The sequence below is a fragment of the Scyliorhinus torazame genome, chromosome 5, assembly GCF_047496885.1.
Source record: "Scyliorhinus torazame isolate Kashiwa2021f chromosome 5, sScyTor2.1, whole genome shotgun sequence".
Lineage (NCBI taxonomy): Eukaryota > Metazoa > Chordata > Chondrichthyes > Carcharhiniformes > Scyliorhinidae > Scyliorhinus > Scyliorhinus torazame.
The window spans coordinates 76316205-76342756 of NC_092711.1; the positions used below are offsets into that span (position 1 = coordinate 76316205).

Sequence of the window (26552 nt, forward strand, 5' to 3'; positions counted from 1 at the left end):
TAATTAAGGAAGTGGCTCTCGAAATAGTGGATGTATTGGTGATCATCTTCCAGGATTCTATAGTCTCTGGAACAGTTCCTGCGGATTGGAGGGTGGCTGATGTAACTCCACTATTTAAAAAGAGAGCAAGAGAGAAAACGGAATTATAGACCAGTAAGCCTGACATCGGTAGTGGGGAAAAGTCTAGAATCCATTATCAAGATTTTATAGCTCAGCGCTTAGAAAGCAGTGTCAGGATCGAACAGAGTCAGCATGGATTTATGAAGGGAAAATCATGCTTGACAAATCTACTGGAATTTTGAGGATGTAACTGGTGGAGTTGACGAGGGAGAGCCAGTGGATGTGGTGCATTTGGACTTTCAGATGGCTTTTGGCAAAGCCCTCCTTAGGAGATGAGCTTTTACAATTGAAGCACATGGAATTAGGAGTAGTGTATTGGTATGGATAGAAAACTGGTTGGCAGACAGGAAACAGAATGGGAATTAACAGGTCTTTTTCAAATTGGTAGGCAGTGACTACCACAGGGATTGCTGATCAAACCCCAGCTATTTACAATATATATATAAATGATTTAGATGAGGGAACAAAATGTAATATCTGCAAAATTACAGATGACATCAAGTTGTGTGGGAGGGTGAGCTGTGAGGAGGGTGCAGAGATCCTTCAGTGTGATTTGGACAAGTTGAGTGAGTGGGCAAATGAATGGCAGATGTAATTATACAGGGCCTTGGTGAGGCAACAACTGGAATATTGTGTGCAGTTTTGGTCTCCTTATCTTTATTCTTCCTCGAGGGGGAGTGCAGCGAAGGTTTACCAGACCAAATCCCAGGATGGCAGGACTGATGTATGAGGAGAGATTGAATCAATTAAGATTTTATTCTCTGAAGTTAGAAGAATGAGAGGGGATCTCATAGAAACCTATAAAATTCTAACAGGATTGGACAGGGTAGTTGCAGGAAGGATGTTCCGATGGTGGGTGTGTCCACAACCAGGGGTCACAGTCTGAGGATATGAGGGTAGCCCATTTAGGACAGAGATGAGGAGAAATATCTTCATCCAGAGAGTGGTGAGCCTGTGGAATTCGTTGGCACAGAAAGTAGTTGAGGCCAATTATGTAGAATGTATGTTTATGTAGAATGTATGTTTTCAAGAAGCAGTTAGATACAGCACTTAGGGCGAAGGGGATCAAAGAATATTGGCGGGGGGGGGGGGGGGGGGGTGGGGGATGCAGGATCAAGCGATTGAGTTGGATGATCAGCCATGATCATAATGAATGGTGGAGCAGGCTCAAAAGGGCCGAATGGCCTCCTCCTGCTATTTTCTGTGTGAGAAGTCAATACGGATGTTTTCTATTCATAATAGTGAGATCTGCAAGAAAGTTGTTGTATAATCTAAAATAGTTTAAAAATAATTAATATTATTGAAATCTTATGAAGAAATATCTCACTGCAGCTTGCTGGTGAAAAACATAGGACATGCTTGTTACTTTAAAATCACTCGTTAGCTGGGCAGCACGGTGGCACAGTGGTTAGCACTGCTGCCTCACGGCGCCGAGGTCCCAGGTTCGATCCTGGCTCTGGGTCATTGTCCGTGTGCAGTTTGCACATTCTCCCCGTGTTTGCGTGGGTTTCACCCCCACAACCCAAAGATGTGTCAGGTAGGTGGATTGGCCACGCTAAATTGCCCCTTAATTGGAAAAAATGAATTGGGCACTCTAAATTTATTTAAAAGATAAAAATAAATAAAATCACTTGTCAGCTTGATCTAACCCCATTCCCCCACTCCACTTTGTGGGTAATCTGAGAATCCCAAATTCGAATTTAAGAGTCCCAGCTTGCCATACCTTACATACTGTCTCTCCGAGCTTTTGCATCCAGGGATGGTTTTGCTAACCTGCCCCAAGGCCCTCAAACACTGCCTGGGGTTCTTTTCATACTACGCCCAGTGGGTCCCAAACCATGCGGACAAGGCCCGCCCACTCATCCAGTCCACCCATTTTCCCCTGACAGCCGAGGCTCTACATGCCTTCGACCGTATCAGAGCCGATATCACCAAGGCCGCGATGGACGCAGTAGATGAGACGCTGCCCTTTCAAGTGGAGAGCGCGCATGCGACATCGCCCTAGCGGCCACCCTCAAACAGGCAGGCAGGCCGGTGGCATTCTTTTCCCGCACCCTTCATGCCTCCTCAATTTGGCACTCCTCCGTCGGAAAAGAGGCCCAAGCTATCGTTGAAGCTGTGCGGCATTGGAGCCATTTCCTGGCCAGCAGGAGATTCACGCTCCTCGCTGACCAACGGTCGGTAGCCTTCATGTTTAATAACACACAGCGGGGCAAGATCAAAAATGATAAAATCTTGAGGTGGAGGATCGAGCTCGCCACATACAACTACGAGATTATGTATCGCCCCGGCAAGCTCAACAAGCCCCCAGACGCCCTATCCCGAGGTACATGTGCCAGCACCCAAGAAGACTGACTCCGGACCCTGCACGACAGCCTTTGTCACCCAGGAGTCACATGGTTGTACCATTTCATAAAGGCCCGCAATCTGCCCTACTCCGTCGAGGAAGTGCAGACAACCAGGGACTGCCAGATCTGTGCAGAGTGCAAACCGCACTTCCACCAGCCGGACTGCGCACGCCTGGTGAAGGCCTCCCGCCTCTTTGAACACTTCAGCATGGATTTCAAAAGGCCCCTCCCCTCCACCGACCGTAACACGTATTTCCTCAGTGTGGTCGATGAGTACTCCAGATTCCCCTTCGCCATCCCATGCCCCGACATGACATCTGCCACCGTCATCAAAGCCCTCAACACAATCTTTGCTCTGTTCGGTTTCCCCGCCTACATCCACAGTGACAGGGGATCCTCACTCATGAGTGTTGAGCTGCGTCAGTACCTGCTCAGCATAGGTATCGCCTCCAGCAGGACGACCAGCTATAACCCCCGGGGAAACGGGCAGGTAGAGAGGGAGAACGGGACGGTCTGGAGGGCTGTCCAACTGGCCCTACGGTCCAGGAATCTCCCGGCCACCCGCTGGCAGGAGGTCCTCCCCGATGCACTGCATTCCATTCGGTCACTACTATGCACCGCCACTAACGACACACCCCATGAACGTCTCTTTGCCTTCCCCAGGAAGTCTACATCTGGGGTGTCACTCCCGACTTGGCTCGCAGCTCCAGGACCCGTACTCCTCCGCAGGCACGTCCGACTCCACAAGCCGGACCCGTTGGCAGAAACGGTGCAGTTGCTCCCTTCGCGAACCCCCAGTCTGCCTACGTAGCATACCCCGGCGGCCGCCAGGATACTGTCTCCCTCAGGGACCTGACACCAGCAGGTTCCACACACACACACCTCTGGCCTGGCTCCACCCCACCCTCTCCCAGCGCTCCCAGAAGCAACCACCCCAGGACCATCCGTCCTTCCCCTGCCCACGCCTGAGGATGAAGAGGATTTTGGCATGCTCCCAGAGTCACCGAGGACCAGACTGACATCGGAATTATCGCCGCCACCACTGCGTCACTCCAAGTGGCACATCAAGGCCACGGACCGACTAAATTTATAACTGGTTCAGGACTGCCTAACCTCTGGACTTCAACATTTTTTTGCAATGCTGTACATTAAACTCAAACTTTTTGTATATAGTTCTCCAGCACCCCCGCCGGACTCAATTTTAACAGGGGGTGAATGTGGTAAACCACTGTTGTACATATATTAGGATATGTATGGTAAGACCCTGTACTACAGGTACAGCGGTAGTCCCTGCCTGCTGGCTCCGCACAGTAGGCAGAGTATAAATATGTGTGTCCTCCGTACAGCAGCCATTTTGCCAGCTGCTGTGGGAGGCCATACATCTTAGAGTAATAAAGCCTCATTTGTATTCAACTCTCGTCTTTGTCCAATTGATTGTGCATCCGTAGTTTAGGGAGAATGAGAAACTCAAGCAGGTGCTTCAGTGCAGACAGGTCACCGTGGAAATGTTGTTAAGTCATTCCTTCACTGCAGACAGGTCATCGTGGAAACGCTGATAAGACATTCCATTCCACAGAATCGACTCATTGGAAACTCTAATTGGATTGGGGAGAGGACAGAGTTTGTCTGTTATTAACCTCAACATAAACTTAAACCAGAGTAAATAATGGAACAGATTAAATTCTAATCTGTGATGTTTATAGCTACAGTAATGGAATTATCAGAATAATAGAATCAACAGGCAGGGTAGTTTAGGGAAAATGAAGAAATTACAGAAGAAACGTAACTGGTGGGAACCCGAGAATGTGTCCTTGTAAATCACAGATGAGAGAAACTCCTGCTGTCTTTTCCTCACTTGCTGCATGAACTGTGTTCCATACTGGGCACCAAACCTCAGGAAATATATATTGCACTTGGCAACAGTCCAGTTCAGATTGACCATGAAGAAGTGAAGCTGGTGATCTGAGTGAATCCCTTCCCACACACGGAGAACATTAACAGTAACTCCTCAGTGTGAACAGGCCGATTAATTTCCAGGTCTGATTAAATCTATTCCACAGACCCCAGATTTCCAAAGCTTCTCCCCAGCGTGACTACATACCGTTCGAAAGGTCAGATCATCGGCTAAAACATTATCTACATTCAGAACAGGTGAACTGTTTCTCCCAACATTAAACGGGGCTTTTTGCTTCCATGGTTAAAGGCTGACGATGTTCATGACCATGGAGGGATTTGACAACCTGAATACAAATTTTATAATGGAGGCATTGCTTAATCAGAGCTTGAGTAGGTCAATGAGCACAGTGGTGATGGTGAACAGGACTTTGAATGATCTCATATTTCCGTGTGCGGGTGTGGTGAATGAGAGAGGCTGGACAGGAATGTATTGGAATCAAGTCTGAAGGTAAAAAAGGGAGGACACAATCTCAGACTCAAGGAACAATCCTTTAAAACAGAGATGAGGAGGAATTTGTTCAGCCAGAGGGTGGTGAATCTGTGAACTCTTTGCTGCAGAAGGCTGTGGAGCCAAATCACTGAGTATCTTTAAGACCGAGATAGATAGGTTCTTGATTAATAAGGGGATCAGGGGTTATGGGGAGAAGGCAGGAGAATGGGGATGAGAAAATATCAGCCATGATTGAATGGCGGAGCAGACTTGATGGGCCGAGTGGCCTAATTCTGCTTCTATGTCTTATGGTCTTATGGTAACAGGGGCACGGATGAGCGTTTCAGCAGCAGATGAGCTGGGGAGTGGTGGACACAGGCGACATTGGTATCAGTGATGGTGTGGAAATGTGTTCAGAAACTCATCTTGGGGTCAGATCTAACACGGAGATTGTGCAGAGTGTGGTTCAGCCTCAGACAGTTCCCAGGGAGAGGGATGGACTCGGGAGTTAGGGAACGGAATTTCTAATGGTGACTGAAGACAATGGCTTTGGTCTTTCCAATTTTTAATTGGAGGAAATTTCTGCCCATCCGGTGGATGTGGGATAAGCAGTTTGATAATTTAGTAACAGAGGAGGAATGGAGAGGGTTGGTGGTGAGGTAGAGCTGGGTGTTGTCAGTGACATGTGAAAACTAGCACGGTGTTTTTGGATGATGTCACCTCGTGGCAGCTTGTAGATGGGAAATAGGAGGGGCCGAGGACAGATCCTTGGGCAACACAGAGTACAGGGACTTGGAGAGGAAAGGGAGGTTTTGATGTGGTGGTTTGCAATGATGGTGGGGTAAAATATTGTTTTAGGAAGGGTGCGTTTAAAGATGAGCGACAGGACCAAGAGACAGAACTATGAACAATATCACACAACATGGAGATCTTGAATGGTCAGCAGTTTTGTGAGAATGTGGTTAAATAATAATAATCAAACAATCTTTATTGTCACAAGTAGGCTTACATTAACACTGCAATGAAGTTACTGTGAAAATCCCCTAGTCGCCACACTCTGGCGCTTGTTCGGGTGCACAGAGGGAGAATTCAGAATGTTCAATTCACCCAATAAACACGGCTTTCAGGAATTGTGGGAGGAAACCAGAGCACCTGGAAGAAACCCACGCAGACATGGGGAGAACGTGCAGACTTGACACAGACAGTGACCCAAGGCGGGAATCGAACCCAGGACCCTGGCGCAGGAGCCAGGTCTAATGGACAACATGAGCTCTGAGGAAGATGGAGGGTAGGAGAGAAACTGGGGAAAGATGAGTTCAGAGCTCAGACCAGGTGGGATTTTAGAGACAGTTTGGCCTAGTGGAAGAGAGGAAAGCAGCAGAGGCAGCTCATCAGATTGTCTCAATCTCAGTGAGAAAGAAGCTTCATGAACTCCACACACTTGAGGTGAGGATGGAGGAGACAGGGGAGAGGGAGAGACCTTCAAACAGAACTAACTTGTGATGGGATGTTAAAAGATTCGACAAACTTGTGTTAAATAATTGACTTTTATCCAGAATATTATCCCTTATAACTGGATTAGCGTTCATAAATATGAGTCAAACCCGAGTCCGATGAACATGGTTCAGTCCTGGATGTGATTAACAGCAAAATCCAATCACATCAGTTACTTGTGAACCCGCTGGTGTCTCAGCAGGTTGCCTGAGTGAATGAATCCCTTTCCACACTGGGAGCAGGTGAATGGTCTCTCTCCAGTGTGAATCCGCTGGCGTAGAGTGAGTTGAGATGATCGTCTGAACCCAGTCCCACAGTCGGAGCACCTGAATGGTTTCTCGTCAGTGTGAACATGTTGATGGGATACCAGTTCCCCGGAACTTTTAAAGCACTTCTCACAGTCTAGGCATTTAAACGGTCTCTTGCCAGTGTGAACTCTTTGATGGGACACCTGATCCCGAGAACTTATAAAGCACTTCCCACATTTTCTGCATTTAAAAGGTCTCTCATCATTGTGAATCTGCGGGTGTGTCAGCAGTTGTGATGAAGAGTGAATCCACACCCACACGCAGGGCAGGTGAAAAGCCTTTCCCCAGTGTGAACTCGCTGGTGCATCAACAAGCTGTATGACTGAGTGAATCCACGCCCACACTCGGGGCAGGTGAAAGGCTTCTCCCCAGTGTGAATGTGTCGATGGGTTGCCAGGTCAGATGGGTAATTGAACGCCTTGCCCCAGTCCCCATATTACCATGATTTCTCCCTGCTGTGACTGCGCTTGTGTTTTGACAGACCAGATGATCGGCTGAAGCTTCGTCCACATACAGAACACGTGTCCGGTTTCTCCCCACTGTGAACTTCCTTTTCCTTCCATGTTCAAAATCTGATGGTATTCAGGTTCCAATCAGTTACACGACTGTCAGATTTTGATGTGGTGCTTGGTTGGACAATTGCACATCCTTCCCTGCTGATACCCTGTGAAATTGAGTTAAAACAGAAAAAAGGGAGTGAGAGAGATCCCACAAAACACAAAGGCAGGTTGGGAAATTGAGCTGAATGAATCTGGTAACTTGTGGGGTCGGCACTGGGAAAAAGTGACCACAAAAACTGTTGAACCTTTTGTGAAAAGTGAACCAGTTTGTTAATGGCCTTCAGGGAAGGGAACCTGCCCCCCGGCCTGAGCCCACACAAGGCTCGGGCCTCTGCAAGAACACAAGAAACAGGAGCAGAAGTAGACCATTCGGCCCATCGAACCTGCTCTGCCATTGAACACAATTGTGGCTGATCTCAGTCTTCAATTACTCTTTCCCGTTAGCTCTCTATTTCCTTTGACTTCCTGAGAGACCAAAACTCTCACCATCTCAGCCTTCAATATGTTCAGTGATGGTCACAGTAACTTCATTGCAATGTTAATGTAAGCCTACTTGTGACAATAATGATTATTATTATCCACACCCCTCTGGGCTAGAGAATTTTATGTGAGAAACAGAGTGAGTGAGAGAAAGAGAGTGAGTAGTGGGGGAGAGAGAGAGAATCAAAAAGATTGATGGAAAGGGAGAGAGAGTGAGAATGGAGTGAGGGTAACAGGAAGCAATGGACCAACAACTGAATCACAATTTGACAAAATCTCCTGAACCCTTAATCCCCACCACCTGGATGGACAGGACAGCAGATGTACGTGAACATCACCACCTGCAAGTTCCTTTCCAAGAAATGAAAATGAAATGAAAATTGTTTATTGTCACAAGTAGGCTTCAAATGAAGTTACTGTGAAAAGCCCCTAGTCGCCACATTCCGGCGCCTGTACGGGGAGGCTGGAACAGGAATTGGACACACTGTCCGATCTTGTCTGACATCCAGTGCTGGATGAGCAGAACTTTCCTCCATTTAAATATTGACAAGACTGAACCCATTCCCTTTCATCCCCGCTACAAACTCCAGTCCCTTGCCACCAATTCCATCCCTATCAAATGTCTGAGGCTGAAGCTGACTGTTCACAACCCTGGTGAAATATTTCACCCCGAGATGAGCTCTTGACCACAGATCCACACCATCACCAAGATTGCAGATTTCCAACTCAGTAACACAGCTCGACTCCACCTTTGTCTCTGTTCATCTGCTGCAGAAACCATCATCCATTCTTCTGTTACCTCTCAAACAAATTATTCCAATGCACTCGCAGCCAAACTCCAACATTAAACAACCCCCTCCATCCCATCCCAAACTCTGCTACCCATGTGCTTACTTACTAACACCACCCCCTGTGCCCACAATTCTACAAATGCTTCCTTTTTAAAAGGCACAAAAAGTTTAAATGTCTCATTGCTTTACTCCATGGTAATGATCACCCTGATCTCTGTAATCTCCTCCACACACACCCCTTTCAGATTTCTGCACTTATTTAATTCCAGCATTCCTGATTTTAATCTCTCCACCATTACTGAGTTGCCAAGGCCTCAATTTCTGGAATTTCCTCCTTAAAACTCTCCGACTCTCTTTCCTCCGTTAAGATTGTCCTTAAAATCTAATATCTCGTCATGTGGCTCAGTGTCAATTGTTATTTTGTCACGTTTCTCTGAAAGTCGAAAAAGTTTTATGCTGTTCAAGTCATAATATAAATTCGAATTATTGTCACAGTCCTCGGCATATATTCTGCCCCCTAAATAGGAATTTGTAACTGAGTGAAATCGTTTGCTGGACATTCTGTCATGAAGACACATTTCAAAAACGTTGCCCCCAACAATGATGGCGACTGAGCCTGCGCTCTGATGCTTGTGCCCCAATAAAGACGGTGGGTGCGCGTGCGCAGTGAGCTGCCAGTGATCGAAATAAGGTGCCGAGGGCGCATGTGCACTGCTGCGAGGAACCCAATTTGAGACGGCGCATGCGCACCGCTGCCAGTACCAAATAAAGATGGCGGCCGCATATTCCTGTCTGTGAGAAAGCTCCAGGCCCCGCTCAGATCCCCAGGTACCGGTGGTTTATTTTTCCGGATTTTTGCTTTATTTAACATGCTTCCGAAGCGTGCCTAATGACCCGCATGATCCAGCTCTCCCTCCGTCCCGCTATTCCCACGTTCACGAGTTGTGCATCCCAGAAATAACCTTTTCTGCATCGCCATTAATCACACTGCGCATGCTTCACTCGGCCCAGTCCTGCCCACAGTCACTCCGATTGGCTGGAGGACCAGTCACTCCCGACCGGTCCCCCGTACCCGCCCACTCTTCTCCTATTGATGTGGCGATGCCGGCGTTGGACTGGGGTGAGCACAGTAAGAAGTCTTACAACACCAGGGTAAAGTCCAACAAGTTTGTTTCGATGTCACTAGCTTTCGGAGCACTGCTCCTTCCTCAGTGATGGTCACAGTAACTTCATTGCAATGTTAATGTAAGCCTACTTGTGACAATAATGATTATTATTATCCATAACCCTCTGGGCTAGAGAATTTTATGTGAGAAACGGAGTGAGAGAGAGAGAGAGAAAGAGAGTGAGTAGTGGGGGAGAGAGAGAATCAAAAAGATTGATGGAAAGGGCGAGAGAGTGAGAACGGAGTGAGGGTAACAGGAAGCAAGGTGAGGAAGGAGCAGCGCTCCGAAAGCTAGTGACATCGAAACAAACCTGTTGGACTTTAACCTGGTGTTGTAAGACTTCGTACTCTTCTCCTATTGGTCGCGCGATGCCGTCAACCATTGTGAGGTGTCAGGTGAGAGGTCAGTGTTGGGGGGTGGGGTTTACAAACCCCTGTGGGGCCCTGGAGCTGAATGTGAAACAATGAACATTCTCCACTCTCACTATCCGCCGCTTCCGGCTTCTCTCCACAAACAACCTCACAGAGACCAGGGGGGAGACACTGACCCAGTGACAATGTCACTGCATTAGTCACCCAGAGAGACAGGAAAATGTTCTGGGGACATGGGCTCCAATCCATTAAATGAATAAAATCTGGAATTTAAAGTTAGTCTCAGTGATGGTGACTGAGGCTCCACTGAGAAAATCTCCAATGTCACTGGATTAGGTCAAAAAGGCAGAAAGTAGGAAATTAGTTAGTTTAAAGCCTGTTGTTGGGAAACTGTTGGAATCCATGATTGAGAAAGTAGCAACCGGACATTTGGAAAGTCAAACCGCAATCCACCAGAGTCAGCGTGGTTTTGTGAAGGGTAAATCGTGTTTGACTCATTTCTTAGGAGTTCTTGTAAGATGTAACAAGCCAAGTGGATAATGGGGTCCTGTCGATGTATTTTGACTCCCAGAATACATTTGATAAGGTGTCACACAAAAGGTAATAATCAAGGTAAAATCCCATGGGGTTGAGAGATAATATATTAGTTTGGATAGAGGATTGGCTAACCAACAGACAGCAGAGAGTGGGGATTAGATTTGACACATGTACTGAAGAAAAATGTTTTTACCCAGAGGGTGGTGACGGTCTGGAATGCCCCGAACAGACGCCGGAATGTGGCAACTAGGGGCTTTTCACAGTAACTTCATTGAAGCCGACTTGTGACAATAAGCAATTTTCATTTCATTCATTTTCATTTCATGCACTGCCGAGGAGGGTGGTAGAGACGGTTGTCTCACATCCTCTAAAAAAGTGCCTGGATGAAGACTGGCACGTCATAACATTGAAGGCTATGAGCCAAGTGCTGGCAAATGGGATTAGGTAGGTGGGTCAGGTTTATCATGTGTCGATGCAAACTCGATGGACCGAAGGGCCTCTTCTGCACTGTTGCTGATGAAAGTTTGGTGGCATCGTAGACAGCATACATGATAGCATAAAATTGCAAGAAGATATTGACGAACTAGGTGAATGGGCAAGATTGTGGCAATGTAAACAAGTGTGAGGTTATCTGTTTTGAACCAAAAAAGGATAGAACTGAGTACTTTCTAAATGGAAAGAGGTTAAGTACAGTGGGTGTCCAAAGAGACTTGAGGTTCATAGAATCTACAGCACGGAGCCAGGCCCTTCGGCCCAAACTGGCCCATGCCAACCAAAAAGCTCATCTAAGCCAATCCCATTTGCCTGTACTTGGCCCATATCCCTCTGAACCTTTCCTATCGATGTATCTGTCCAAATGACTTTTCAATGTTGTCAATGTCCCTGCCTCAACCATTTCCTCCGGCAGCTCATTCCACATCCGTACCATCCTCTGTGTAAAACCGTTGCTCCTTAGGTTCCCATTAATTCTTTTCCCTCTGAACTTAAACCTATGCCCTCTAGTTCTCGATTTCCCAACCCTGAGAAAAAGACTGAGTACATTCACCGTATCCATGCCTCTCATGATCTTATACACCTTGATAAGATCACCCCTCAGTCTCCTACGCTCCAAAGAAAAATATCCTGGCCTGTCCAATCTCTCCCTGTAACTCAGTCCCTTGAGTCCTGGCAACATCCTTGTAAATCTCTTCTGCACTCTCTCCAGTTTAGTAACATCTTCCCTATGGCAAAGCAACCAAAACTGAACACAATACTCCAGGTGTGACTTCACCAACATCCTGTACAACTGCAATATAACTTCCCAACTTGAATACTCAATGCCCTGACTGATGAAGGCCAGCATGCCAAAAGCCTTCTTCAGAGAATTTACAGTGCAGAAGGAGGCTATTCGGCCCATCGAGCCTGCACCAGCCCTTACAAAGAGCACCCTAGTCACGCCTACTTATCTACCCCACTCCCGTAACCCCCACTCAACCTTTTTTTGGACACGAAGGACAATTTAGCATGGCCAGTCCACCTAACCCGCACATCTTTAGACTGTGGGAGGAAACCAGAGAACACACGCAGACACGGGGAGAACGTGCATACTCCGCACAGACAGTGCCCCAGCTGGGAATCATACCTGGGTCCCTGGAGCTGTGAAGCAACTGTGCTAACCACTATGCTACCGTGCCGTTCTATCTACCTGTGACTCCACCTTTAGAGAACCGTGCACCTGAACTCCAAGATCCCTCTGTTCCATGACACACCCCAAGACCCTACCATTCACTGTGAAAATCCTACCTTGATTTGACTTTCCGAAATGCAACTCCTCGCACTTATCTGTATTGAACTCCATTTCTTGGCCCACTTACCCAGCTGATCGAGAGCCTGCTGCAATTTTTGATAACCTTCCTCACTGTCGACAATACCACCTATTTTAGTGTCATCTGCAAACTTACTGATCATGCCTTGTACATTCTCATCCAAATCATTGATATAGATACAAACAACAATCTCCTAGTTACCAATCTCCTCGTTACTCCCCGACTTAGTTAATTACTCCAGTTTCTCAAATTTAGAACAGATTCCCAACCAGCCAATCAGCTTTACTCTGAGGTAAGTTATTTATATTTACTGTTCAAAGCTCCTCCTCCCCGGATTCGGGCCAAATCCGCTCCCTGCCGACTAGGCCGTGAATCCCCGAGGTAAGTTATTTATACTTACTGTTCTGAAGCTCCTCCTCCCCGGATTCGCACCAACTCCGCTCCCTGCCGACTAGGCCGTGAATCCCTGAGGTAAGTTATTTATACTTACTGTTCCGAAGCTCCTCCTCCCTGGATTCACACCAACTCCGCTCCCTGCCGACTAGGCCGTGAATCCCCGAGGTAAGTTATTTATACTTACTGTTCCGAAGCTGCTCCTCCCTGGATTTGCGGCAACTCCTCTCCCTGCTGTCTAGGCCGTAAATTCCCACGGTAAGTTATTTATATTTACTGTTCCAAAGCTCCCTCTCCCCGGATTCGCACCAATTCCGTTCCCTGCGTTGGTGAGATTCATACCTGGGTGTCCGGAAGATCGTTAGGACAGTAATTGCCCTGTAAGGTCATTTTGCTTCCCAATTGGCCGAGGAAGGCAGTGTGTCACAAGGATGGATGTGTTGACCGATTAATGGCTGGAGGATGGGGGCAGGTCATGTGATCAAACCTCCAGGAATATATTTAATCAAAGTTGGCGAGGAGAGAATGTTGTGAATTTCTATCCTAAACTCACAGTGAGGTTTCTGTAAATTTACAGGATACCGGAAGTGGAGGTTTAACAGACGGGAAAAGCAAACCAAACGTCACATCGCAACCTGACAGAGTCATTCGATTCATTAGAACCTGAATTTCAGCAGCATCTGGGTGTGGAAGGTAAAAGGTTTGTCTGTTCTGTCTGTGAGGGAAGATTTCAGGTCTTAGTGTGACTGGAAAAGCCCCAAGATTCACAAACCCTGGTTAGACCAAACCTGGAGAACTGTGTTCAGTTCTGGGCAACAAACCTGAGGAAGAATAGAATGGCCTCGGAGGGAGTGTAGCTCAGATTTATCTGAGTGATATCTGAACCCCCGGGGTTAAATTACAAAACTAGCCTGTACAAAAATGTCAGAGACGTGATGGCGCAGGGAATGGCATCGGCCCATTGAGTCCATGCTATCTCTCTGGAGCAATCCAGTCAGTGCCATTCTCCTGCTTCCTGTATCCTCGCAGGTTTATTTCCCTCAGATGCCAATCCAATTTCCTTTTGAAATCAAATCATTCGTTGTGTCTATTTTCAAACTCCCTCATTGGCAGCAAGTTTCAAGTCATTGCCGCTCGCTGTGTAAAAACATACATCTCATATCACCTCATATCTCCTGTACCTTTTACATACAAACTAGGAACAGGCCACCCGGCCCCGCGAGCCTGCTCCGCATTCAATAAGATTGCGGCTGAACTCATTCTATCCTCAACTCCACATTCCTGCCTACCCCGATGACCTTTCACCTCCTTGCTCATCAAGAATCTATCCAGCTCTGCCTTAAAAATATTCAAGTCGGGCAGCACGGTGGCGCAGTGGGTTAGCACTGCGCCCTCACGGCGCCGAGGTCCCAGCTTCGATCCCGGCTCTGGGTCACTGTCCATGTGGGGTTTGCACATTCTCCCCGTGTTTGTGTGGGTTTCAGCCCCACAACCCAAAAATGTGCAAGCTAGGTGGATTGGCCACGTGAAACTGCCCCTTAATTGGAAAAAATGAATTGGGTACTCTAAATTTAAAAAAATATATATTCAAGGTCTCTGCTTCCACTGCCTTTTATGGACGTGAGTTCCAAAGTCTTACAGCCCTTAAGAGAATAAAAAATCCTCATCTCCATCTGAAATGGGTGACCCCTTATTTTGCAACAGTAACCCCCTTGTTCCAGATTCTCCCACGAGAGAAAACATCCTCTACACATCCACCCTGTCAAGACCCCCCAGGATCTTATACAGTTCAATCCAGGCTTTATCCAAAACTTTAAATCTGTATCCCGACTGCTTGTACGATCAGTGAATGGAAACAGAGATTCTTTGTCCACCTGGTGGAAACCTGGCATAATCTTGTGTCCCTGAATCAAACCTCCCCTCAAACTCCTTTGCTGGAACCATTCTGGTAAATCTCCTCTGCACCTTCTCCAAGAACCTTCACATCCTTCCTGAAGCGTGATGACCAGAGCTTTATAAAGATTCAAAGAATAGAATTAGAGCCATAGAATTCCTACAGTGCAGAGGGAGGCCATTTGATCCATCGGGTCTGCATTGGCCCTTGGAAAGAGCACCCTACTTAAGCTTAAGCCCATGCCTCCACCCTGTCCCTGTAACCCAGTGCCCCTAACTCACCTTTGGACACAAAGGGCAATTTATCATGGCCAATCCACCTCACCTGCACATCTTTGGACTGTGGGAGGAAACCGGAGCACCCGGATGAAACCCACGCAGACAAGGGGAGAATGTGCAAACTCCACACACAGTCACCTGAGACGGGAATTGAACCTGGGACCCTGGAGCTGAGGCAGCAGTGCTACCCACTGTGCCACCAGAAGCATAGTTTCAGTATCATATTTATATTAATGAAGCTCAAGGTCAAAAATGCTTTGCCAACTACTCTCTTAATGTGTCTTGTATATATACATAATCCAGCAGTTTTCATGGTCACTTTTTCCCAGTGCCGGCCCCACAAATGACCCGATTCATTCAGCTCAATTTCACAACATGCCTTTGTGTTTTTGTGGGTTCTCTCTCACTCCCTATTTTCTGCTTTAAATCAGTTTCACAGGGTGTTCGAAATGGAGGATTCAAATTCCGGAAACTCAAACCAAGCATCATATCAGGATCTGACAGAGTTCTCGATTTATCATATCCTGAAGATTGGCGGATTTTGAACATGGAAGGAAAAAGCATCGTCCACAGTGGGGAGAAACCGTACACGTGTTGTGTGTGTGGACGAGGATTCACTCGATCATCAGACCTCACAAGCCACAAATGGAGTCACACGGAGGAGAAACCGTGGAAATGTGGGGACTGTGGGAAAGGATTCACTTCCCCATCCAAGCTGGAAATTCATCGACGCAGTCACACTGGGGAGAGACCATTCACCTGCTCCAAGTGTGGGAAGGGATTCACTCACTCATCCAACCTGCAGATACACCAGCGAGTTCACACTGGGGAGAGACCATTCACCTGCTCCAAGTGTGGGAAGGGATTCACTCAGTCATCCCACTTGCTGAGACACCAGCGAGTTCACACTGGAGAGAGACCATTCCAATGTCCAGACTGCGGGAAACGCTATAAAAGTTCTTGGGAACTGATGTTCCATCAACGTGTTCACACTGACGAGAAACCATTCAGGTGCTCTGACTGCGGGACTGCGTTCAGACAATCATCTCACCTCACTGAACATAAGCGAGTTCACACTGGGGAGAGACCATTCGCCTGCTCCAAGTGTGGGAAGGGATTCACTCGATCATCCAACCTGCAGACACACCAGCGGGTTCACACTGGGCAGAGACCATTCATCTGCTCAGGTGGGAAGGGATTCACCACTTCATCCCACCTGCTGAGACACCAACGAGGCCACAAGTAACGACTGCGACTGGGTTTTGGTGTTTCTCACATTCAGGACTGAACCATAGGGCAGCACGGTAGCATTGTGGTTAGCACAATTGCTTCATAGCTCCAGGGTCCCAGGTTCGATTCCGGCTTGGGTCACTGTCTGTGCGGAGTCTGCACATCCTCCCCGTGTGTGCGTGGGTTTCCTCCGGGTGCTCCGGTTTCCTCCCACAGTCCAAAGATGTGCAGGTTAGGTGGATTGCCCATGATAAATTGCCCTTAGTGTCCAAAATTGCCCTTAGTGTTGGGTGGGGTTACTGGGTTATGGGGATAGGGTGGAGGTGTTGACCTTGGGTAGGGTGCTCTTTCCAAGAGCCGGTGCAGACTCGATGGGCTGATTGGCCTCCTTCTGCACTGTAAATTCTATGATGATCTATGTTCATTTGGGTCTCTTTCTGCTGATAACAATTCCAGCCCATTTACAGCGGCTAATATTCTGGCTAAAAGTCAAATAAATTAGATTTGTGTGAAATATACAGTGTGCTGAAACGTTTTAATATCTCTGACACAAGTTAGTTCCTTTTGAAGTACTCTTGCTCTCCCCTGTCCCATCCTCACCTCCAACAAGAAGTGTGAGGAGCTTGTGGATTATCTTTGTGACTGAGATTGAGTAAATCCAATCAGCTGCCTCTGCTGATTCCCTCCCTTCCTTGAGCCCACCAGATCAAACTGTCTCTGAATTTTATCCTTTCCCGAGCCCTGAACCCACATCTTTCTCTAGTTTCTCTCCCATCTCCCTCATGCCCTCTCAGAGCTCATCTTGTCCATGAGACCCAGCTCCTACTTCATCGACCCTATTACCACGAAGGTACTGATCAGCCAACTACCCTGTGTCCACGAATATTGTCAACATTTCTCTCTCTCTTCAGGTACTGTCCCTCTGCCCTTCAAATCTGCCATCAGCACTCTCTCAATAAAACAAACCCTTGACCCTGCCATCCTTACAAATTACTGCCCCACCTTCAACCGCCCTCTCCTCTTTAAATTCTTTGAACATGTTGTCACCTCCCAAATCCTTGCTCATCTTCACCAGAACTCCCATGTTTGAATCCCTTCAATCAGGTCTCTGCCCAGTCAGAGTAGTGAAATACAAGACACAAACAGACTCTTACCCAGAGTGAAAGACAGACAATCCGGGAGCTTGGATCCAACATGGATATGTTCATAAGACCAGAAGACAAGGGTAGCAGCACAGTCATTATTGAGAGACAACAATACCTTCTGGAAACAGACAGACAACTAAACAACACGAATCACAACACCAAGCTACCTGGACCCATATACCCGAGACAGGAAGGAGAATTGGAGACAGACTGGAAGAACTCAGACTCCAGATACATTAATCAAAAACAGATGGAATATCTGAGGGGCGAACCAAGGAAGTTCTACCTGTTCCCTAAAATACACAAAATCTTTATTATTGTCACAAGTCGGCTTACATTAACACTGCAATGAAGTTACTGTGAAAAGCCCCTAGTCGCCACACTCCGGTGCCTGTTTGGGGTCACAGAGGGAAAGTTCAGAATGTCCAAATTACCTAACAGCACGTCTTTCGGGACTTATGGAAGGAAACCGGAGCACCCGGAGGAAACCACGCAGACACGGGAAGAACGTGCAGAATCAGCACAGACAGTGACCCAAGCCAGGAATCGAACCTGGGACCCTGGTGCTGTGAAGCAACAGTGCGAACCACTGAGCTACCCTCCAGTTGCTGGGTAGATGCCGGTGTTCTAGCTTTATTAGAACAGCTTTGCTAGGAGTATGGCACAAGTCTTCAAAACTAATGCCGGAAAAATGTCTTTGCAGTATTCACTGCCTTCAGCCATTTCTTGATATCACGTGTTGTGAATGAAATTGGCTGAAGACTGGCATCTGTGATGTTGGAGATCTCTGGAGGAGATCAAGCTGGATCATCCACCCGGCACTTTTGGCTGAAGATTACTGCGAATGCTTCAGCCTTGTCTTTTGCACAAATGTGCTGAGCTCCTCCATCATTGAGGATGGGGATATTTGTGGATCCTCCTCCTTCAGTGAGTTGTTTAATTGCACCACAATTCACGATTGGATGTGGCAGGACTGTAGATCTTCGATCTGAAACGTTGGAAGACCTTCTCCATTCACCTTTTGCCCTGATGAAGGAGCTGCACTCCGAGAGCTAGTGACTCCAAGCAAAACTGTTGGACTTTAACCTGGTGTTGCAAAACTTCTTATTGTGCCCACTCCAGTCCAACGCCGGCACCTCCACATCTGATATATCAGAAAGATATTGTTCTGACAGTGCCGCCTGGTGTGTGTAAGTAATTGGATTGAATGTCCAAAGAGCCAGCACAGGGATGAAGAGCTGCATGATTTACACCTCTGATGGAATGAACAGTCAATGTCAGGAAATAGAGAGAAAAGAGAGGGAAAGCAATGATTCCGGGACAGAACCCAGTCCAAATAGAATCAGGGGAGGTTGGAAACGTTTAAAAATCTCTCCTTATTCCCAGAAATTAAATATAAGAGAGCACTGGGACGGAACGGTGGCGCAGTAGTTAGCACTGGTTCCGAGAACCTGTGTTCAATCCCGGTCCCGGGTCACATCCGTGTCTGCATGGGTTTTACCCCCGCATCCCAAGAAAATGTGTATGGTCTGTGGATTGGACACATTAAATTGCCCCTTAATTAGAAAAATTCAAAAATATATATAGAAGCAAGCACCTACTCACAAAAATTAGTCTGAATTTTTTGAAAAGCAATTCATCTCAATTGGGTAACAAATTTATTTTCTCTGCAGTTTCACGGTTCAGTGGCGGTGCAATTACCCAGCATTCCCTGCGTATGTGCAAGTGCCCTATTCACACCACAGGAGCCAACCGCGCAGGCGCAATACTGGGCTATATGTGGAGCATGCGCAGCGTCATTTTGCTTGGGGCCCTGTGCGTGTGGGAGATGATTTTCTGAACGGGTGAGAGTCGGTGGGCCGGAGGGAGGAATGGAGTGAGGGTAGGGAGGGAGCGGAGGCTTCATAAACACCCAGTGCAGGTCTCACAACCTCAATAAGAACCTGCAGGCCCCGGGTTAGTTACACCGAGGCTTTTCCCTATGAACAGGCCCAGGTGACTGGCCGCCACCCTGGATCAGTGTGAGTGAAGCGCATGCGCCGTTATGTGATGCAATAGTGTGGGCGGGGCCTCGGTCCCGGTGACCAGGGGAGAGTCTCCTTTGGGACCTTTCTGTTCTCAGAGCTGGATTCATGTGGACGCAGAGGCGACACTGGTTCAGGTGGTGATGGACATCCTGGTGCATCCTCAGCCACCAAGAGTAATTATGCAACATGTCGAGGATTTGAAAGGGAGAAACATGCTTTAATTTGATCCATTATTTTTTTTTTCCTGAGCCATCCAGGTTTCGCCCAATTCAAAGCAACATTTGACACTGAGCCACGCAGGGAGATATCAGAGCAGGTGGACAAAAGCTTGTTTCCAAGGTAGGTTTTAAGGAGGGTCTTAATATAGGAAAGTGAAGGAGTGAGCAGGAGAGGTTTAAGGAAGAATTTCCAGAGCTTGGCTATCAGGCAACTGAAAGAACAGCCACCAGTCATGGAGTGATTAATATTGTAAATGCTCATGACCATAAGATGTAAGATGCAGAGCAGAAGTAGGCCATTCGGCTCATCGAGTCTGCCGTGCCATTCCATGAAATTGTGGCTGATCTGATATCCTCAACTCCACTTTCCTGTCTTATCCCCTTAACCTTGATTCCCTTCCTGATTAACAATTGTCTGTCTGAGTCCTGAATTAGATGAAAGTAAATATCTCGGTGACTGGATGGGATGACAGAGATAGGGAGATACAACCCTGGAGGAAAAGGTGCTTCTTAAACAAGAGATTTTATAAGTCCGTGGGCACAGGGAAGGTGGGTGACCACGTCTTGGTGTGAGTAAGCACAGTTTTGGATGAATTCAATATTACAGGGAGGTTGAATGTGAGAGGTCACCCCAGGGTGCGTTAGGATAGTTGGGTCTCGAGGAAATAAAAGAATAGATGAGAGTTTCAGAAGCAAATGAGCTAAGAAAAGGCTGGAGGCTGGCAATGTTACCGAGCTGAAAATATGCAGTCTTGATTCTTTTTAAATGAATACAAGAGATTTGGGCATTGCTAGCTAGGACATTCATTGCCCATCCCTAATTGCCTTTAAGAAGGTGGCAGTGAGCTACTTTCTTGAATCGCTGCAGTCCATGTTGGGTAGGTACACCCAGAGTGCTGTTAAAGAGGGAATTCAATGATTTTTACCCAAAGACCTTGAAGGAACAGTGATATATTTCCAAGTCCGAATCTGTCAAAGTTCTGGTTGAGAAATACCCAATCTCTCTCCTTCATTGCCTGCCTCTCTCCTCTCTCCCTCCCTCCTCTCTCTCGCGCCCTCTCTCTTTTCTCTTACCCCCCTCGCCCCTCTTCACGTCGAGGCCACAGCCTTCCATAGGCCCAGGAATGCTGGGTGGTAGGTTCCTTTTCCTGAAGGACATTAATGAACCAGTTGGGTTTTTATGACAATCCAGCAGTTTTCATGGTCATTTTTCCCAGTGCCGGCCCCACAAATGACCACATCCATTCAGCTCAATTTCACAACCTGCCTTTGTGTTTTTGTGGGTTCTCTCTCACTCTCTTTTGTCTGTTTTAAATCAATTTCACAGGGTAATAGAGTGAATTTGCAGTTGGGAAACGCAGACTGAACATTCCATCAAGATCTGACAGAATCCCCAATTTAACCTGAACATCATTGGATTTTGAACATGGAAGGAAAAAGCACCGTTCACAGTGGGGAGAAACCGTACACGTGTTGTGTGTGTGGACAAGACTTCAACCAATCATCTGACCTCTCTCAACATAAATGCAGTCACAACGGGGAGACACCGTGGAAATGTGGGGACTGTGGGAAGGGATTCAATTACCAATCGAAGCTTGAAACGCATCAACGCATTCACACTGGGGAGAGGCCATTCACCTGCTCCGTGTGTGGGAGGGGATTCACTCAGCCATCCACTCTACTGACACACCAGCGAATTCACACTGGGGAGAGGCCGTTCACCTACTCACAGTGTGGGAAGGGTTTCATTAATTCAACCAATCTGCTGACACACCAGCGAGTTCACACTGGGGAGAGGCCATTCACTTGCTCCAAATGTGGAAAGGGATTCACTCGGTCATCCGACCTACTGACACACCAGAGAGTTCACACTGGGGAGAGGCCATTCACCTGCTCCGAGTGTGGGAAGGGATTCACTCTGTCGTCTGATCTGCTGACACACCAGCGAATTCACACAGGGGAGAGACCATTCACCTGCTCCATGTGTGGAAAGGGATTCACTCGGTCATCCCATCTGCAGAGACACAAGCAAGTTCACACTGATGAAAGACCTTTTAAATGCCTGGATTGTGGCCAGTGCTTTAAATGTTCCTGGGACTTGGTGTCCCATCAAAGTGCTCACACTGATGAGAGGCCGTTCATGTGCGCTGACTGTGGGACTGGGTTCAGGCGATCATCTGACCTCATTACACACCAGCGAGTTCACACTGGGGAGAGGCCGTTCACCTGCTCCAAGTGTGGGAAAACATTCAGCCAGTCATCCAACCTGCTGAGACACCAGCGAGCTCACAGTGTGAAGAGACCATTCACCTTATCTGTGTTTGGGAAGGGATTAATTCAGACAGCCACCCTTCTAACACAACAGTGAGGTCTCCCTGAGGAGATACCGTTCACCTGCCCCGAATGACAGGATGGATTCACTTAGTCATCGTTTCTGCTGAAACAACAGCGGGTTCCCAGTGTGAAGAGACCTTTTAAATGATGTACAATCAACATGTTCCCAGTGTTGAGAGACTGTTCAGGTCCCCCTTTAAGACTGTGTTTTGGAAATTGTAGTTAAATGGAAAATAAATCAGCTCTGTATTAACTACCAAAATATCTAACACAAGTCTTTTTTTTCAAGCACTCTCCCTGTCTCCTCCATCCTCACCTTCAACACCAAATGTGAGGAGCTCATGGAGCTTCGTTGTCACTAAGTCTGAGACAATCTGATCAGTTATCTCTGTCCCTTCCCTCCTTCCACTAGCTCACTGGGCCAAACTGTCTCTAAAGTTTCCCCTTTCCTGAGCCCTGAACCCACATCTTTCTCTCGTTTCACTCCCATCTCCCCGCATGCCCTATCAGGATTCACCTTATCCATTGGACCCACTCCTGCTCCAGTGGCCCTATTCCCATTAAAGTACTGACAATCCAAACTCCCCAAGTTCACTGACTTTGTTCACAGTTCTCTCTCTTCAGGGACTGAACCTCTTTCCTTCCAATCTGCCATCATCACCTCTCCTCAATGAAAACAACTTTTCACCCAACTGTCCTTGCAAACAACCGCTCCATCTCTATGCACCATTTCTGCTCCAGATTCTGTCTTACCTCCCAAATCCATACCCATCTTTCCCGAACTCAATGTTTGAATCCCTCCAATAAGATTTCTGTCTCCCATAGAAGCCAGACTCTTGTGCAGGCACAGACCGGGTGGCAGATTCCCTTCCCTGAAGGACATTAGTGACCAGTGGCTTTTTATAACAATCCAGCAGTTTTCATGGTCACTTTTTCCCAGTACTGGCCCCACAAATGACCAGATTCATTCAGCTCAATTTCACAACCTGCTTTTGTGTTTTGGTGGGCTCTCTTTAAATGTCCCTTGTTTGTACAAATAGTTTTACTAGGTTTTGGAAGGATTTACACTCGGGGAAAGTCAAACCAAACATCACATGAAAATCTGCCAGAGTTGCCCTGTTCATCAGGACCCGGATACCATCGACCTTTACGCATGGCAGCAAAAAACACTGTTAATACCAGGGAAAATGTGGGGACTGTGGAAAGGGATTCAGATCCCCGTCTGAGCTGGAAACACATTGATGCAGACACACTGGGAGAGGCCGTTCACCTGATTACTGTGTGGAACAGATTCACTCTCTCAACCCACCTGCTGACACACCAGCAAGTTCACACCGCGAGAGAGTTTAAATGCTCCGACTATGAGAAGAGCTTTAAAACCCACTGAGGGAGCACCAGCGCATTCACACCGGGTACGCACCATTCAGCTGCTCACAGTGTGGGGAGAGGTTCAGGACATCACCCCACCTTCTGACACACCAACGAATTCACACTGACGAGAGACCTTTTAAATGTCCAGACTGGGAAATGCTTCAAAGGTTCTGTAGATCTGCAATACCATCGACGTGTTCACAGTGATGAGAGACCGTTCAGGTGCTCTCACTGCGGGACTGGGTTCAGACGATCATCTCATCTCACTGCACACCAGCGCACTCACACTGGGGAGAGGCCGTTCACCTGCTCCAAGTGTGGCAAGGGATTCACTCAGTCATTCAATCTGCTGATACACTGACAAATTCACACGGGGGAAACTGTTCACTTGCTATGTGTCGAAATGGATTCATTCACTGGTCCCACCTGGAGACACCAGCGAGTTCACAAATGATTTTGCAGGAATTGCTGCTGTTAATCACATCCTGGACTGAATCATGTTTATTCTGACATTTGGGGTTGATCTCTAATGTCAGTTGCCCAGTTTAGACTGAGCAGGGACCCCATCACATCACATCATGTGTGGATAAAGCATTATGTCTGCAAACCCTATTAAATGCAAATTAGTCAGAGACTGCGCTGAACCGAAGATGAGCAGTAAACAGATCACAGTCCAATCCTGCAGCTCTCCATTGACAGGAGCAGAATCTGTTCTGTAACTCGAGATTGCAGCTGTGTGAGCTCTTGAGTATTTATAATCACAAGTAGGCTCGAGCTATTTGGTAGATGGGCTGTTCAAAGCTATTAGCTTCTCAGATATTGAAGGAATTACTCTGAAAGTAAACTCACCGATTTCTCAGACTCTGGTCCATTAGTGCTGATATACAGTGAATCACTGGATGTTACTTGTTCTGTGAAATCTCTCTCTCGATTGTTGCTGAACTGTTGGATAACTGATTACATTCAGACATGTCTGGAAAGGACTATGTGCCCAGGTTTAACTGTAATTTGTAACCAATAGACCATAAGACATAGAAGCAGAATTAGGCCATTCGGCCCATCGAGTCTGCTGCCATTCAATCATGGCTGACATGTTTCTCATCCCTTTATTAATCAAGAACCTATCTATACCTGTCTTAAAGACACTCAGTGATTTGGCCTCCACAGCCTTCTGCGGCAAAGAGTTCCACAGATTCACCACCCTCTGAAGAAATATCTCCTCATCTGTGTTTTAAAGGATTGTCCCTTTAGTCTGAGATTGTGCCCTCTGGTTCTAGTTTTCCCTACTTGTGGTAACATCCTCTCCATGTCCACTCTATCTTGGCCTCGCAGTATCCTGTAAGTCTCAATAAGATCCCCGCTCTTCCTTCTAAACTCCAAAGAGTACAGACCCAGAGTCCTCAAACGTGGAGGAGTGAATATCAGGATTTGTGAACTAACATGCAACATACAGATGTAATGACTTTATTCAACATACTGCACTTGATATAACCTTAGTTAAAATACATATCAGCGCATTTTTGTTCTCATCAGGTCTTACTGTACATAGATCTTTTTTAATAATTCTGTGTATAACACTTTGAATACCTAAGCTCTATCCAGACTAAATGCGATGATAGAAATGTCAATTTCTTGAATGGTTCCTTATGTTAAATCCACTTCAAAAGGTAAAACATATCTGCCTGCAGAAGTTCTCAAAATCAAACTCATCAGTGGCATCACTAGTTGTTTTATAAATGTACATTACGTTGCGTTTAATATTCTTGAGCTTCAGATATATCCTACACTGAGTTATAAAAATATATTCTTGTCTCAAATCCAGAATTGAGAACTGGCATTCCAATTCTAACTATTGCATTGTCCACCCATTGGTGTTAGTTGTATTTTGGTGATCCCACACTATAACTAATTCCTTTTGCAAGAACATGTGCTACAAAAAAAGTGTTGTTTTCAAGCCCATAATGCAATATGAATTAATGTATGTTAAATACAAAATGGTTATAGTGTGCGAATGCACTAACAACATTCAATTTTATAAGACAGCAGCATTATTTAAAAGATCAATTTACTAATGGTAGACTATTGATGCCAGTTAGAAAAACCTATATGGCACTATATGGCACTGTGATCTGGGATGTACTTCTGAGGCTGTGGTCAGACCCCATTTGGAGTATTGTGAGCAGTTTTGGGCCCCATATCTAAGGAAGATGTGCTAGCCTTGGAAAGGGTCCAGAGGTTCACAAGAATGATCCCTGGACTGAAGAACTTGTCGCATGAGGAACGTTTGAGGACTCTGGGTCTGTACTCGTTGGAGTTTAGAAGGATGAGTGGGGATCTTATTGAAACGTACAAGATACTGCGAGGCCTGGATAGAGTGGACGTGGAGAGGGTGTTTCCATTGTAGGAAAAACTAGAACCAGAGGACACCATCTCAGATTAAAGGAACGATCCTTTAAAACAGAGATGAGGAGGAATTTTTTCAGCCAGAGGGTGGTGAATCTGCGGAACTCTTTGCCGCAGAAGACTGTGGAGGCCAATTCACTGAGTGTCTTTAAGACAGAGATAGATAGGTTCTTGATTAATAAGGGGATCAGGGGTTATGGAGAGAAGGCAGGAGAATGGGGATGAGAAAAATATCAGCCATGATTGAATGGCGGAGTGGGCTCGATGGGCCAAGTGGCCTAATTCTGCTCCTATGTCTTAAGGTGAACATACAAGGACTCCTAAAGTCCACTCAGAATTAGATGCTGAACTGAAATGATAATATTAACGATGATCAAAATCTTGGTTTAAGTGCCAGGCAATGACCATCTCCTACTAGACAGAACCTAACCATCTCCACTCAATAATGGCCAAGTCAACTCAATTTCTCCTCATGGGACAATGCGCTTACTCCAGGAACCAGTCCAGTGAACCGATCCTCAACAACCCCTCAGTAAGTATGTCCTTCCCTGGGTAAGGAGACAAAACCTGTGCACAGTACTCCAGCTGAGGCCTCAGCACTGCCATGTTTAACTGTAGTGGACTCTTATACTCCAATGCCTTTTTAACGAAGCTAACACACTGGGTCTGAGCGTGTTGCAGTCTTATGAGATCTTGCTGTGCACAAATTAGCTGCTGTATTTCCTACATTACAACATTAACTGCACTTCAAGGGAATTAAATTGGCTGTAAAATGCCAGGACATCTTGAGTTCATGAAAGGCTCGACAAAAATACAAATCTTTCTTTGACAAAGGAGATATGACCCAGAAGTGGAACAGTCGAGAACGGGATTTCAATTAGTCTCTTTTTACC

The 26552-nt window shown here is 46.7% G+C and overlaps 1 protein-coding gene across 1 annotated transcript; it reads left to right on the forward strand.

Moving 5' to 3' along the window:
• Positions 1–4678: 4678 nt before the first annotated feature.
• LOC140422625 (uncharacterized) lies at positions 4679–22147 on the forward strand. The gene is made up of 4 exons (XM_072507630.1): positions 4679–4754; positions 9247–9315; positions 15363–16108; positions 21104–22147. The coding sequence occupies exons 1-4, from the start codon at positions 4679–4681 to the stop codon at positions 21917–21919; spliced, it is 1707 nt and encodes a 568-aa protein (XP_072363731.1). The 3' UTR covers positions 21920–22147.
• Positions 22148–26552: the final 4405 nt, after the last annotated feature.